The sequence below is a fragment of the Ruditapes philippinarum genome, unplaced genomic scaffold (genome assembly GCF_026571515.1).
Source record: "Ruditapes philippinarum isolate M1 unplaced genomic scaffold, ASM2657151v2 ctg2614_1_1_1_1, whole genome shotgun sequence".
NCBI lineage: Eukaryota > Metazoa > Mollusca > Bivalvia > Venerida > Veneridae > Ruditapes > Ruditapes philippinarum.
The window spans coordinates 97952-111404 of NW_026855026.1; the positions used below are offsets into that span (position 1 = coordinate 97952).

General features: G+C 33.4%; 1 protein-coding gene across 3 annotated transcripts in view; it reads right to left on the minus strand.

The window, feature by feature from the left end:
• Nucleotides 1–13453, minus strand: part of LOC132741878 (serine/threonine-protein kinase 31-like) — a 33074-nt gene extending 19621 nt beyond the window's left edge. For 2 of the 3 annotated variants that reach the window (XM_060730144.1, XM_060730142.1), the window contains exons 1-9: nucleotides 13305–13453; nucleotides 8570–8664; nucleotides 8035–8154; nucleotides 7531–7574; nucleotides 7065–7187; nucleotides 6039–6118; nucleotides 4692–4853; nucleotides 1888–1962; nucleotides 1081–1230 (exon numbers count right to left, since the gene is read on the minus strand). In XM_060730144.1, the coding sequence (XP_060586127.1) occupies nucleotides 1081–1230; nucleotides 1888–1962; nucleotides 4692–4853; nucleotides 6039–6118; nucleotides 7065–7187; nucleotides 7531–7574; nucleotides 8035–8154; nucleotides 8570–8664; nucleotides 13305–13370 (915 nt within the window). In that variant the 5' untranslated portion in view covers nucleotides 13371–13453. The remainder of the gene's footprint in view (nucleotides 1–1080; nucleotides 1231–1887; nucleotides 1963–4691; nucleotides 4854–6038; nucleotides 6119–7064; nucleotides 7188–7530; nucleotides 7575–8034; nucleotides 8155–8569; nucleotides 8665–13304) is intronic. The other variant, XM_060730143.1, reaches the window with a different exon arrangement.

The following is a 13453-nucleotide window of genomic DNA, read 5'->3' on the forward strand; positions in this document are numbered from 1 at the left end:
CCATGCCAAGTTTGAAGTTCCTAGGCCGAAGCGTTCTTTAGTTATTGATCAGAAACCGTTTTTACTTACAAGATCAATGTAACCTTGACCTTTGACCCCTTGATCCCAAAATCAATAGGGTCATCTGCTGGTCTTGACCAATCACCATACCAAGTTTGAAGTTCCTAGGCCTAAGCGTTCCTTAGTTATTGATCAGAAACCGTTTTTACTTACAAGGTCAATGTGACCGTGACCTTTGACCCAAAACTCAATAGGGGTCATCTGCTGGTCACGACCAATCATCATACAAAGTTTGAAGTTCCTAGGCCTAAGGGTTTTTAGTTAATTGATCGGAAACCGTTTTTACCTACAAGGTCAATGTGACCTTGACCCCAAAATCAATAGGGGTCATCTACTGATCATGACCAATCACCATACCAAGTTTGAAGTTCCTAGGCCTTAAGGTTCTTTAGTGATTGATCGGAAACTGTTTTTGCTTACAAGGTCAATGTGACCTTGACCTTTGACCCCTTGACCCCAAAATCAATAGGGGTCATCTACTGGTCATGACCAATCACCATACCAAGTTTGAAGTTCCTAGGCCGAAGCGTTCTTTAGTTATTGATCAGAAACCGTTTTTACTTACAAGATCAATGTGACCTTGACCTTTGACCCCTTGATACAAGACATAGTATGTAAAAAGGGAATAAACATTATATTGAGTAATAAAAATACAACTTTTAGGTTATGTGTCTAAGTTAATGTCCAATGCAAAATCTTAACTACACCAACAACATGTGAGTAGGAAAGCCCCACTATCCTTTGAACAGTCATGAATTGAGAAAAAATTATTTAATAATGTCAAAAGACATCATATTGTGACACACTTCCTTTCATTACTAGCATGTCATATTGCATTAATGCAACATAATTATTCTTGTGTTATTTCTCTTTTGTTAATTTATGAAAAGAAACTCTGTTAGACTATAGATATTTTAAATATCATAATTTTCCTGGTCAGTAAATAATTATTTCAGCAAAGGAAAATTTTGGAGATAAAAGCATGAAATAAGGATGTAAAAACACAAAATGGGGATATACCAGTTTATCACTCAAATCTTTCGCTCTTGTGTTATTTAGTTGAACCTTGAATGCCAGACCCTTCACGCTGGCAACACTGGGTGCGAGCTCCACTAGACTGCTGGAGGAAACTTCCTCCGTGTTACCATAATCTATATACTGTATCTTGTACTGAAATGAAACAATATATAATATATAAATATGTTACCATCAGTTTAGTGCAAACCATTGAGTAGTTCAGTCATAATCCAGCAGCACTTTCATAACTAGTGTTTTCTGGAATCTGAGCCAGTACTATGTTAAACTGCCATTTTTCTAAAATAGAATTTTTTATATTATTTTTTTGGTAAGGTTTTACGTTGCACCCACACAGTATAGGTCATATGGCGACTTTCCAGCTTTCCTGGTGAAGGAACACCTCAGATGCCCCTCTTTATATATTATTTAAGGTACAAATGGGCCTCTGAGTGGAACCACAGACATTCCAAAAGCTAACTTAATTGCTGGCAAAATATAAACATGCTCTAAATATAGTAAAATTATTAAAGGAGTAACACAATTTGTGAAATAGTTTATGTGAAAAATGTCTATTTGAATGTCTGATTAAGTCCAAGACGATTGAATGTCTTCCACTGATTTACGAGTACTATCAACTGCCAGACAAAGTTAGATCTATCATATAATTTTTTTCCTACTTGAACTTCAAGCTTCAAAAAATAATTGATGATACTAATCTGTATGAACTAAATAGAATAATGAAACTAGCTATTAATAAATATACAACCATCTATATTTTTAAAGCGAAGTACATTTATGAATAGGTGTTACCTTATCTGTGCCTAGAAATTGTTTAACTTGACACCTGTACCACATGCCATCTTCAGCAAAACAGCAGCCATATATCTGAAACATATAACAATGTGTACAGCTATGTCAAAACATATATAAGCCGTGTCACGACAAAACCAACATAATTTGGGTTTGCGAACAGCATGGATCCAGACCAGCCTGCGCATCCCCGCAGTCTGATCAGGATCCATGCTGTTAGCTATCAGTTGATCTACTTGTAATAGAGTTGATAAGCGAACAGCATGGATCCTGATCAGACTGCGCGGATGCGCAGGCTGGTCTGGATCCATGCTGGTCGCAAACCCATTATGTTGGTTTTGACATGACACGGCTCATATATTCAAAAACCTGAATACTTATCTTGTTTTTATACCATTATTGTCATTTTATATTATTAAAAAGAAACATTGTATTATTTTGTTATCTAAATAAATACAATAGATAACTTAAGTTAACAGCATTAAATGCCTTCTAATAAAATATTTCATATCTATTGTAAACAGGGTTTAAAGATGATTCAGACTTTAAACACTGAGACATTAAGGTATACTTTATATTTATTAGGTATAATTGTAATCACTATTTAATCAATCGGTCAGTCAATTTCTGTAAGTCTTATATAGCTTCATGCTCTTTAAAATGGCATTTCAAACACATTACATATCATTATACTGCAAGTTTGTAATGTTGATTTTCAACCAACAATTTGATGTTTATATTATCTTTACAGCATTGTTCAGTATAATAAATTTGTTTTAAAGTCTTTAAACAGATTATATAGAGGATATTTGTTTAGTTCAGTGTAAGATCGGAATATATTTCACCGATTGAGCACCAAAAAGGTACATTTCACGAGTGGCGCAGCTATGAGTGAAATATGAACTTTTAGTGTTCACACAAGGTGAAATATATTTCGATCTTACACTAAACTAAACAAATTTTCTTTTAATTTTATGCAAAGAAACGTTTTAACTAGAAATGTGTCATCATGCCACGGATGCCCCCGCATGCAGCCAAAATTTCAGATGTTATTATATTTAGTTCCAAATTTGTTTGCACAAATTATTGTTTTCATTTCAAGTTCAAAGCCCTTAAAACTTTTCAATGTTAACACAAACCATTTTCATACAATGTTCAAAGCACTGAAATTATTCAGTCTTAACCTTTTGAAAATAGCATATTTCATATTTGTAGCCAAAATAATGGCTACATACATTTCCACAAAAGTATGAGTGCTGAATCTGAATGTTCAAAATTTTTTCCAATATTCAAGAAAGATAAGTTTGTCCAAAATCATTGAACCACGACAAAATTCAAACTTAAACTGCCTATTCCTAAGATGTATCTATATTATTTTCAAAGTGAAAGGGACATAACTCTGCCAAAAAATCATTGAACCATGACCAAATTCCAACTTGACCTGCCCATTCATTTGACATATCCATATGTCAAATTTGAGTTGAATATGTAACACTGTTGGGTAGATAATGAACAGAAACTGTAAATTTCATATTTTTTTCAAAGTGAAAAGGGCATTACTCTGCCAAAAATTATTGAACCATCACCAAATTCGAACTTGACCTTGGCATTCCAAAAAAATATCCATATGTCAAATTTGAGTTGAATGTGTTGTACTGTTGGGGAGATAATAAACAGAAACTGAAAATTTCATATTATTTTCAAAGTAAAAGGAGCATAACTCTGCCAAAAATCATCGAACCATGACCAAATTCAAACTTGACCTGTATTTTCTCATGACATATCCATATGTCAAATTTGAGTTGAATGTGTTGTACCGTTGGGGAGATAATGAACGGAAACTGAAAATTTCATATTATTTTCAAAGTAAAAGGGGCATAACTCTGCCAAAAATCATCGAACCATGACCAAATTCGAACTTGACCTGTATTTTCTCATGACATATCCATATGTCAAATTTGAGTTGAATGTGTTGTACGGTTGGGGAGATAATGAACGGAAACTGAAAATTTCATATAATTTTCAAAGTAAAAGGGGCATAACTCTGCCAAAAATCGTTGAACCATGACCAAATTCAAACTTGACCTGCATTTTCTCATGACATATCCATATGTCAAATTTGAGTTGAATGTGTTGTACCGTTGGGGAGATAATGAACGGAAACTGAAAATTTCATATTATTTTCAAAGTAAAAGGGGCATAACTCTGCCAAAAATCATCGAACCATGACCAAATTGGAACTTGACCTGTATTTTCTCATGACATATCCATATGTCAAATTTGAGTTGAATGTGTTGTACCGTTGGGGAGATAATGAACGGAAACTGAAAATTTCATATTATTTTCAAAGTAAAAGGGGCATAACTCTGCCAAAAATCATCGAACCATGACCAAATTCGAACTTGACCTGTATTTTCTCATGACATATCCATATGTCAAGTTTGAGTTGAATATGTGCAACGGTTACTAAGATAATGAACGGAAACTGATGATGACGGAATGACAGAATGACGGAACAGGGTAACACTATATGCCCCGGCCATTACATGGCGGGGGCATAAAAAGACATTTAACCTAATACTAAATGAAAAGCGCGCCAAATAATCATACAACGTGAAGTCATTTATGAGGTCAAGTCATTAAGTTGGCTTCCAGTACTGTGCACTCTGGTTATTCACTGAGACAATGTAAGGGGCTTAAATTCAAAACAGTGAAATTATCAAATTGATAATTTCGCTGTTTAAAACTGTCACTGTTAGTATTGCCTATGTCTTATGGAAAGAGAAACATAATTCTAAACTTACCTTTCCAAGATCAGGCTGACCTGAGACATGCTGGGCTATAGGGCATAGCTGTGCCAACTGTTCTGTTATACTGAAGATTTTCTGTGTGTTTTCATCACTAACGATCTGCACCCACAGGGATATAGGGTTTTCTACAAAGGTAATCATTACAGCCTCTCGTTGCTGTAATATATACAAAAAATACTTTAATCCTCGATTTAATAAACCACTTAGGCATAACCATCAGGGGCCGCAAATTCAATTGCCTGTATTGTGTAGGTTGTCCCACAGCCTGTGCAGACAAGTGAAACTTTCCCAGAATTTACTTTATAGATATCATACAGACGAGTAAAGAAATGCTTCAAATAAAACTGAAAGTCAATTTTAAATAGTTACATTAAACTCATTCTTTAACTAATTTCTGAAATAAGGCTGGCCACCGGTTACATTTTTATATTTCCTAAACTCTGTTAAAACATTTCTGTCTGAAATGACAACTCATGACATATAAGATTCTGTACACAAAATAACTTAAGAAATAACAGTATAGATATAATAGTGCAGGGTTCATAAAGACATCCAATGCCAAAATTAAAGGACTTTTTAAGCACTATTTAAGCACGTTTTCCCATTTTTCAAGCACATTTGTTGCACATATACCGACACAATCTTCAACCTATGATGGATAGTTTGTTCACCATTTTTTGTTAAATACACATTTTCTAACATTATAGAAGAACAACTTAGGGTGCATCAAGTACAGATTAGTTCAAAACAACTGCAATTTGAGTAAACATTTCATTGATTTTGATACTAAATTGGATCTTTTTTTTTATATTTTGTTAACTGTTGATTTTTATCAAAACTATGTCATTCTGTGATTCAAACATTTTCAAGCACATTTTTAGCAAATTTAAGCACCTTTTAAGCACTTTTCAAGAGAGTAATCAAATTCAAGGACTTTTAAGCACTTTTTTTTACATTTTTAAGCACTTTTTAAGAAAGAGATCAAATTTAAGCATTTTTTAAAACTGTACGAACCCTGTAGTGTTACATGTATGTAACTTTATACTGACAATTTAAACACTTAAAGAAATTTTTATGAACATTGTGTTTTGTCTCTTAGACACTATTAATATTACATGGCATCTTTATAGCATGATCTGAGGTAGGTATGAGTAACACAATCCAACAACTATGTAATTTTGTCACTAGCAATATTAAGGATTTCAAATCCAAAGCTGTGAAAAGCAAATTATTCCTACAGCAACCTATCTATTTAGCTACAAGGCCGCTCTCCCCCACCCCCACTTTTGTTTTCTCTATAACACAACAACTGAAAAAAAGAAGATTGTCTAATTAACTTACACCCTGATTGTCTTGTTCTACTGCAGCACCCATTGATGGAAATGTTGGTCCACTTCTATTACTACCAGTCTCTACTGTGTCTGAAATACATGAATATTCCTTTTAAGTTTATACTTGAATAATGCCATTTTAAAATGTTTATAACTAACATAATTTCAGATATATACCAAAGGAGAATTAATTTTATCTTTTGAGTATTATTTTCTTGTTGAAGTCTTCACATCTCATTTACACATAAATAAAACACTACACATTCTGGGCTATATTGGCCAGAAAGAATTACACTAACTGTTCTTAGAACCATTCTATCTGTTCTAAACACTAACTTGCTTAATTTGTGTAATGGCTTTGCCCTACTTTGAATTTGGTACAGTCCATTAGAAATAAAAGGGATTTTAATATCAAAATTCAACAAGAGGGCCATGATGGCCCTGAAATCGCTCACCTGTATATAGGCCCCCGGGGCGGGGCTTATTTTAACCCAGGTTTTTTTATTTGAACAAACTTGGTAGACACCCATTTGAAGATGTTTCATGATAAATATCTATGCTCTAGCTCTAAGAAGATTCTTATAAACATATAATATATATAGGGAAAAACAATGATCCCCCCTCTGGGCGGAGCAAATTTTGTCCCCAGGACTTTTATTTGAACAAACTTGGTACACTGGAAGATAATTCGTGCTTTACATCTAAATTCTAGCTTTTTGGGTTTTTTAACAGTCTGTTGCCATGAGTTCTGCTTGGAATTAAATTCTTTGAACATTTTTTAAAGTTGACTACCAAAGGAAAATTCCTGTGAAGTTTGGATGAATTTGACTAAGTGGTTTATCAGGAGATGTCGTTTAAAATAAAAAGTTTATGGACAGACGCCAGATGGACGCTGGACGAAAAGCGATCACGAAAGCTCACCATCTCACTTTGAGAGAGGTGAGCTAATGAAAGTCAGCAACAGTACAGAGTCTAACCAGACTTATACTGACATCAAAGCCTGTTCCAAAAGGATGAGGATTAAACTTTCACATACCATTGGATGTAGGAATTTCTGGTTTTGGAGCATTACACTTGTTACATGTTAAACGCCAGGCGAAGTTGCTGTTTCTACATTCGGGTACAATACATATCCAATCAGTCTGACTGACCCCACATTCTGCATTCAGATCCAAATAGTAAGTTTAGAAATTAATTCCAAACAATTAGAATATCTTGAAAAACCAAGTTAAAATGTACATGGAAATATTTTTTTTATACAGCTATTACAATGTGTGACCAAGAAATTTGAAAAATGGTCATAACTTTGCAAAAATGAATTATTCATTTGCTCGGAAATGCATTCCAATTTTGTTAGTCATCATGTATTCCAAGTTTTAATTGAACACTAATGATAGTTTTTGAGAAAGGGTTCTTAATTAAAAGGTTGACCAATGCCAACATGAGGGTCATGAGCACAGCTCCACCGAGGTTAAATTACGCAGTTAATATTTAATACATACCCATTTCTCTAGGACCCCGCCTTCCACCTCCTTCACCAAATGGTCTGAAATACAGTAACATAATTACCGATAACTGAGTGAGATCTTGTGTCAATGTATATTTGGATGACATAGAACTTATTCAATCACAAACTTAGCAAAATGAAACAAAAAATTGCAAAATATTTCTCATGCATGATATATTTTAAAAGAAAGCATTACCAATTTCTGGTCAGGTGTTTTCATTATGTGAAATTCTGGACCACAATCCATCTTGAGTAAGTTTTCTTGCAGAAAAAATATCTGGTACAAGGTATTGATAATAACCTTAAAGCTTTAAACCTTTACCATTACACTCCTAGAATCATGGTTAGCCTTTACCACCTGTGTAAATCACTGCAGTCTGACCAGACTTTATACTATTGCCTGACCAACTTAAAATTTTCATCTTGATATCCCCAAAAACTGAAAGTGGGATAAGTCGATTTAGGAAGTCAGATATTTTCACAATATCAAAAATATTACTTTTTCTTGTCTTTCCTATCTTCAGCTCTCTTTACTACAATCTGTGAACCCTGTACATTTGTCTTGTCTAATTCTAGCACAGCTTTCTCTGCATCAGGCTCACAGAAAAACTTAACAAATCTGAAAAAAAGAGCATTATACAGGTTGTAAAACAGCTAGGATAATAATCCTAGAACAGATTCACAGATATATGCATGATAATAATTCTGGCTACTATATGATTCCCTCTAGAGCATGAAAGAAAAACCTCTGGCAAACTTAAATGTTTACCTCCATGTATTTATAATTTATGCATCAGACTGAAAAAACTATTTATAAAACTTTTGTAGATGGCCACTTAGGATCCATTTCTGTAAAGTTGGGTAAAAATCTGTGATAAAGACAATGTCGTTTAAAGACACTGTGGATAACAATGTGTGGTAAACAATGACCTTAAAGACAGACAACATGCTATTTCAAGTGAGGTAATAAAGGAAATATGCTTCTTTAAGAGATTCATCTCATGTTTACAGTGAACATTAGAAATTGAACATACGCATATTTATTGTAAGGTGGCTGCACTTTAGTCGTCTCCTTCACAATTATTCCAGAAATCTCACCATACGGTGTGAACATTTTTCCTACATTGCGCTAAAACAAAGAAAACACATTTAAACAATAATACTTCATGTTTTGTGATACAAGGCCTATTTTTCCCTACATGGTTACACAGGTAAACAATGGCAAAAGAGATTAAATTTCCAATTCTTAATGCTGCATTAACGTTCTTTTTGATTTTCTTTGAAAAAAAGTATTTTTGTATAAAAACTTAAGGGAAACCCATGAAATAACTTACAACAGAAAATATTTTTTAAAAAGCTATTCTTTTATTACTTTTATGTTAAAAGCTCTCTAATTCTTACAACCCCCCCCCATTCTAATGTTGTTCAGTTGGAAGCATTCCCATAATTTTGAATATAGGCCTGGATACACAAATAATTTTTATAAACTTGTGATCAACTATTTCTCCTTATCCTACTGAATTTTTGTAATAGACTTTGCTTGCATTGAAGTTGGAACTTCTTAAAGGAATATTAATATAAAATACTTAATATTGAACAATCACATGATGTGCAAAGAGTTAGCTTAGCCCTAAACCAACTCTGCACAGGTCAACTTGACCCACTATTAAACAAGTTATCAGCATATAGATTCTGTATTTTGTCTGTAATTGTCTGAAAGTTTAGTCACAATGAATGTTTTTTATAACAAGAGCAATCAGTAATCATTGATCACAAGTCAGGGCTCAACAATTCACTTGTCCGCTCGTAAATACAAGTAAAAATTGACACGGGACGAGTAAATCTCTTGGAAATGCTTGTCTCAAATTTCAATTCAATTCTTTTGAAACCATTTTTCAAGTTTCACTAGTAAAACAGAGCACGAAATAATTCCCGTGTGTTTGATGGGCAAAACTGATGATGATTTGTTGAATGCAATCATGAATGCTTAATTTGTGAAATATACTAAAAGTTTGTGTGGCGATTCCGGTATGTTCCGCAAACAATGATCTTTAGATAATACAAAAATTTGTTCACAGAATATTTTAAATGTCACAATGCGATATTCGGCAAATGTTTGGCCAGGGAGGAGAAAGTTAAACAGTGTCTTCAAAAAAGAAAAATGAGTCAGAACATGTAAAAAATCTATATTTTTAAGCAATGTTGTTGTTGTTTTTCAATCCCTGATAAGGACATTATTGAAAGGTAGGTTATTTTCATTTGAATGATCTATCTGTTTACCAGAATGGAAAGTTCATTTGTAGTTCAAAATGTGATCTTCTCCCTTTTCTATCCATTCTGTAGAGTCTTGTTCAATTTATCTTTTGGTCTTTGGAGTGGGTGGGCTAGGAAGGGATATCGCCGATTTTTTTCTTTTAGTGAACTATAGGATGAGTACATACAGTCTTCACCTTAATTTTTTATCAGCACTAGCCCAGTCGGGCTAGCAGCTTACAAATTTCACTAGCCCGAACACATTTTAACTAGCCCGAACCAAAATGGTATTTTTTGCATACATTTTGTACAAAAATAACACTTTCTATATGTTTTATATACCATTTAACATGATTAAAATATCAACTAATCAACTTTTCTTCCTTTCATTATTTAAATAAGAAGAGTTTAAACTACATATGAAAAGAAGATATATTTAAATATTTCTGTGGCATTGTCCACAGACACTGAAAAAAATTGTTTAAAAACTGAAAATACTCTTCTCCTCGTTTACTGTAACCATGTCGGCTGATGCATGCATTGACAACATATTTATATTCCTTTTCGTATAACTTTTATTTTTTTTGGTGTGTTCCTTTTTGGCTTAGTGCCTTCAAAATACAAGAGAAAAGACATATTGTGAAGCATGAGATGACGCCTAATAAATGTCTAACAATCAATAATATTTCATAAGCGTTTTAAGTTCAATAAAGCTGCAAATAATTTTTAAGGCCAAGGTGGTTTACCCATCAACATCTAGAGTAAAATGAAAATTCTGGGGTAAAATTTATAAAAAGAATTTGCATTGTTTTGTTATCAAATTTCATTGCCTTCTAAAAAGTTCCTTTCTTTACATAAATCAGACTGACTTATATAATAAAATATTGATTCAATGTTAAATAATACAAAACTTGCTCTGTTAAGACAGGCTTCCCTAGACTAGGGTTTGTTTAGGTTACACAGCAAATTAATGACAAGACTCATTTTTTTGTTGCTGACATGTTGTTGTTTGAATGTGTCACATTCTTTTACAATCAGGTACATGGTCAGCATGAGGCTTTATTCATACTCTATTTCTACAGACTACATTTTAGTGCCGTTCTTTGGTTTTGATTATTTATAATTGAAATTAGAATTAATGAAAAATAAATATAATAAAATAAAAACTTTTACATTGTATACACAAAGAATTAGTCTTTGAGGAAATTGTCCGTAACTGTAAACTTGGTACGAAAATATTGAGTACAAAACTGCAGATGGCAAGGGAGAAATATGTTTTCCAATAACTAAAGTGGCAAGTACAACATTTTTCTTTATTTTGTAGCAAAAACATTATAATATATGTCTAAACCCATTGAATATTAGGTTAAGTCCTACGATGATTACACCAAATTTAACTTTATCAATAATTTCATTTCAGAAACTCCCAAGAGTTACCTTCCCTTTTTACTCGATGTCACTTCCTGCTACTTTCGTTTTCTACTTACAGCAGTGTTGACAATAGTACTTTTAGTTTTCCATCCAATTAAGCAGAAATATTTTGTATTTTCATAAAGCCAAAACATTGCTATCTGGAGCTCTGCATATTTCCAACATTTTCTTAATTTGGATATGAAAAAAGCCCTCGACCAGACGGGCTACCAGCTTGGAATTTTCACTCGACCACCCGCAAATTTACTCGACTCGGTCGTCGGTCGAGTGGGTTAAGTCGAAGACTGTACATATTGCAATTTGCAGCAGGACGAGTAAAAATTCTAAGCAACTAGCCCTGCAGGACGAGTTGCTCCCAAAAAATTTGTCGAGCCCTGTAAGTGTTGCCTCATGATAGCCATAAAAACTTGAGCTAAGTTTCATTGAAATTTCATAAGTGGTATAAGAGGACAAATTTTAAAAATTAAAATCATTAAAGGGCCATAACTGACAAAAATCAATGAACCAAAAATGTCCACGAGATGCACAACTAGACATGGTATTGATCATTCCTGTACAGTTTTGAAAAAAATTGCACCAGTAGTTTCTGAGGATTAGTCAAGACAAACTTCTGTGAAGCTGGCAACAATGCTTCTGTGTAGCTGGCAAAACATTTTTACTCAAGGGCCATAACTCATTCAAGCAGAAAACTTGTGTATCATGCACAAGAACTTGAACTATCAATTTATCCTGTAAAGTTCATTGAAATTGCATTAGTGGTATAAGAGGAGTAGTCTGGACAACTTTTAAAAATAAACGTTATAAAAGGGACGTAACTCTCGACAATAATCATTGAATCGAAAAATGCCAACGATATGCACAACTAGACTTGGTACTGATCATTCCTGTAAAGTTTGAATGAAATTGCACCAGTAGTTTTTGAGTAGTCCAGACAAGTTTTATGACAGTCAGACAGACAGACAGACTACAGAGAAGTGATCCCTTATAGAGGCAACACAAAAATATTTGTCTGTCGAAACCCTCTTATGTCCTGAACATCATGCCATGGTCATCCCCTGTGCTATACTTATAGCACCGGAACTTGATATTTAATTAATAAATCACAAAATGTACATATATATGTTAAAAGATATCGTTCTTATCTATCTCGATATAAAGACATGAAGGCTATATCTTTAACATTAAGTATATTTTGTGATTTATTGATTAAAAATCAAGTTCCTGTGGACACAGGTGATTCACAGCAACATCTGACTATTCACGAATTCGAAAACCTAGCTAAACGCCGTTTTCCGGTACTTTCTGTACATAGCTCTGGGGAATTCACGTAATGGAGTGTAATAGCGAAGTCAATGTTTTCGGCCTTTTTTTAAAAATTAAACTGATTTAAAACACTTATTTCTTTATAAGAAAATAATTAAATATCATTGTATGAATAATTCCATAAAAAAATAAAGTAAATACACAGGTTTACGCAGAAAATAACCTTATTTAATATCGAAGATTCGACTACGTCTGTTTGAATTTTATTGATTTTCATTATAAACAATTTATTTTTTTGAATAATTTGCAATAGATATTAAACGAATATTGATAATTTTCAAAAACATTAATTTATTTCACCTTAAACGGTTAAATAATGATAGAAAAATAGACATTTCTCGTAACTGTGTTATGTACTTCATTCGGTGTAATTCCCCAGAGCTAAAACGGTAACGTACCGGAAAACAGAGTTTAGCTAGGTTTTCGAAAAGGTCAATAAAGTATAATTATTATCGATTCTCCTTCCCTCCTACTCCTAGGACTGTATACTACTGGAACCACCTACCCCCTGCAGTTGGCCTACTCCTTATATCTTGCATTGAACATGTCTCACCCTTTTTTCCAGACAAATATGTTGATAATTTTTAGACCCGTTTTGTGTGGGAGAGTAGCTTTAATCAGATAAAGACGAATGACCGTCAGTCCGAAATCCCTTCACTACTTTAGTTTCGTATTGCAGAACTATCATTAACAGAGCTTTAATATCATCAATTACATGCATTAACGTCTATTTGAACAAAAAATAAAATGCCTGACAACTACCTCATTTGCATCCGTTGGCAAATTACCAACGAAAACATTGAATGTTTGTAGCCCTTTTCGAGCCATTTTTTCTGCACATGTATAACTTAGACTGGTTCCATCGATTGTTGTTGTTGGGCAGAACTAAACTGCTAACCATTTAGATTAGG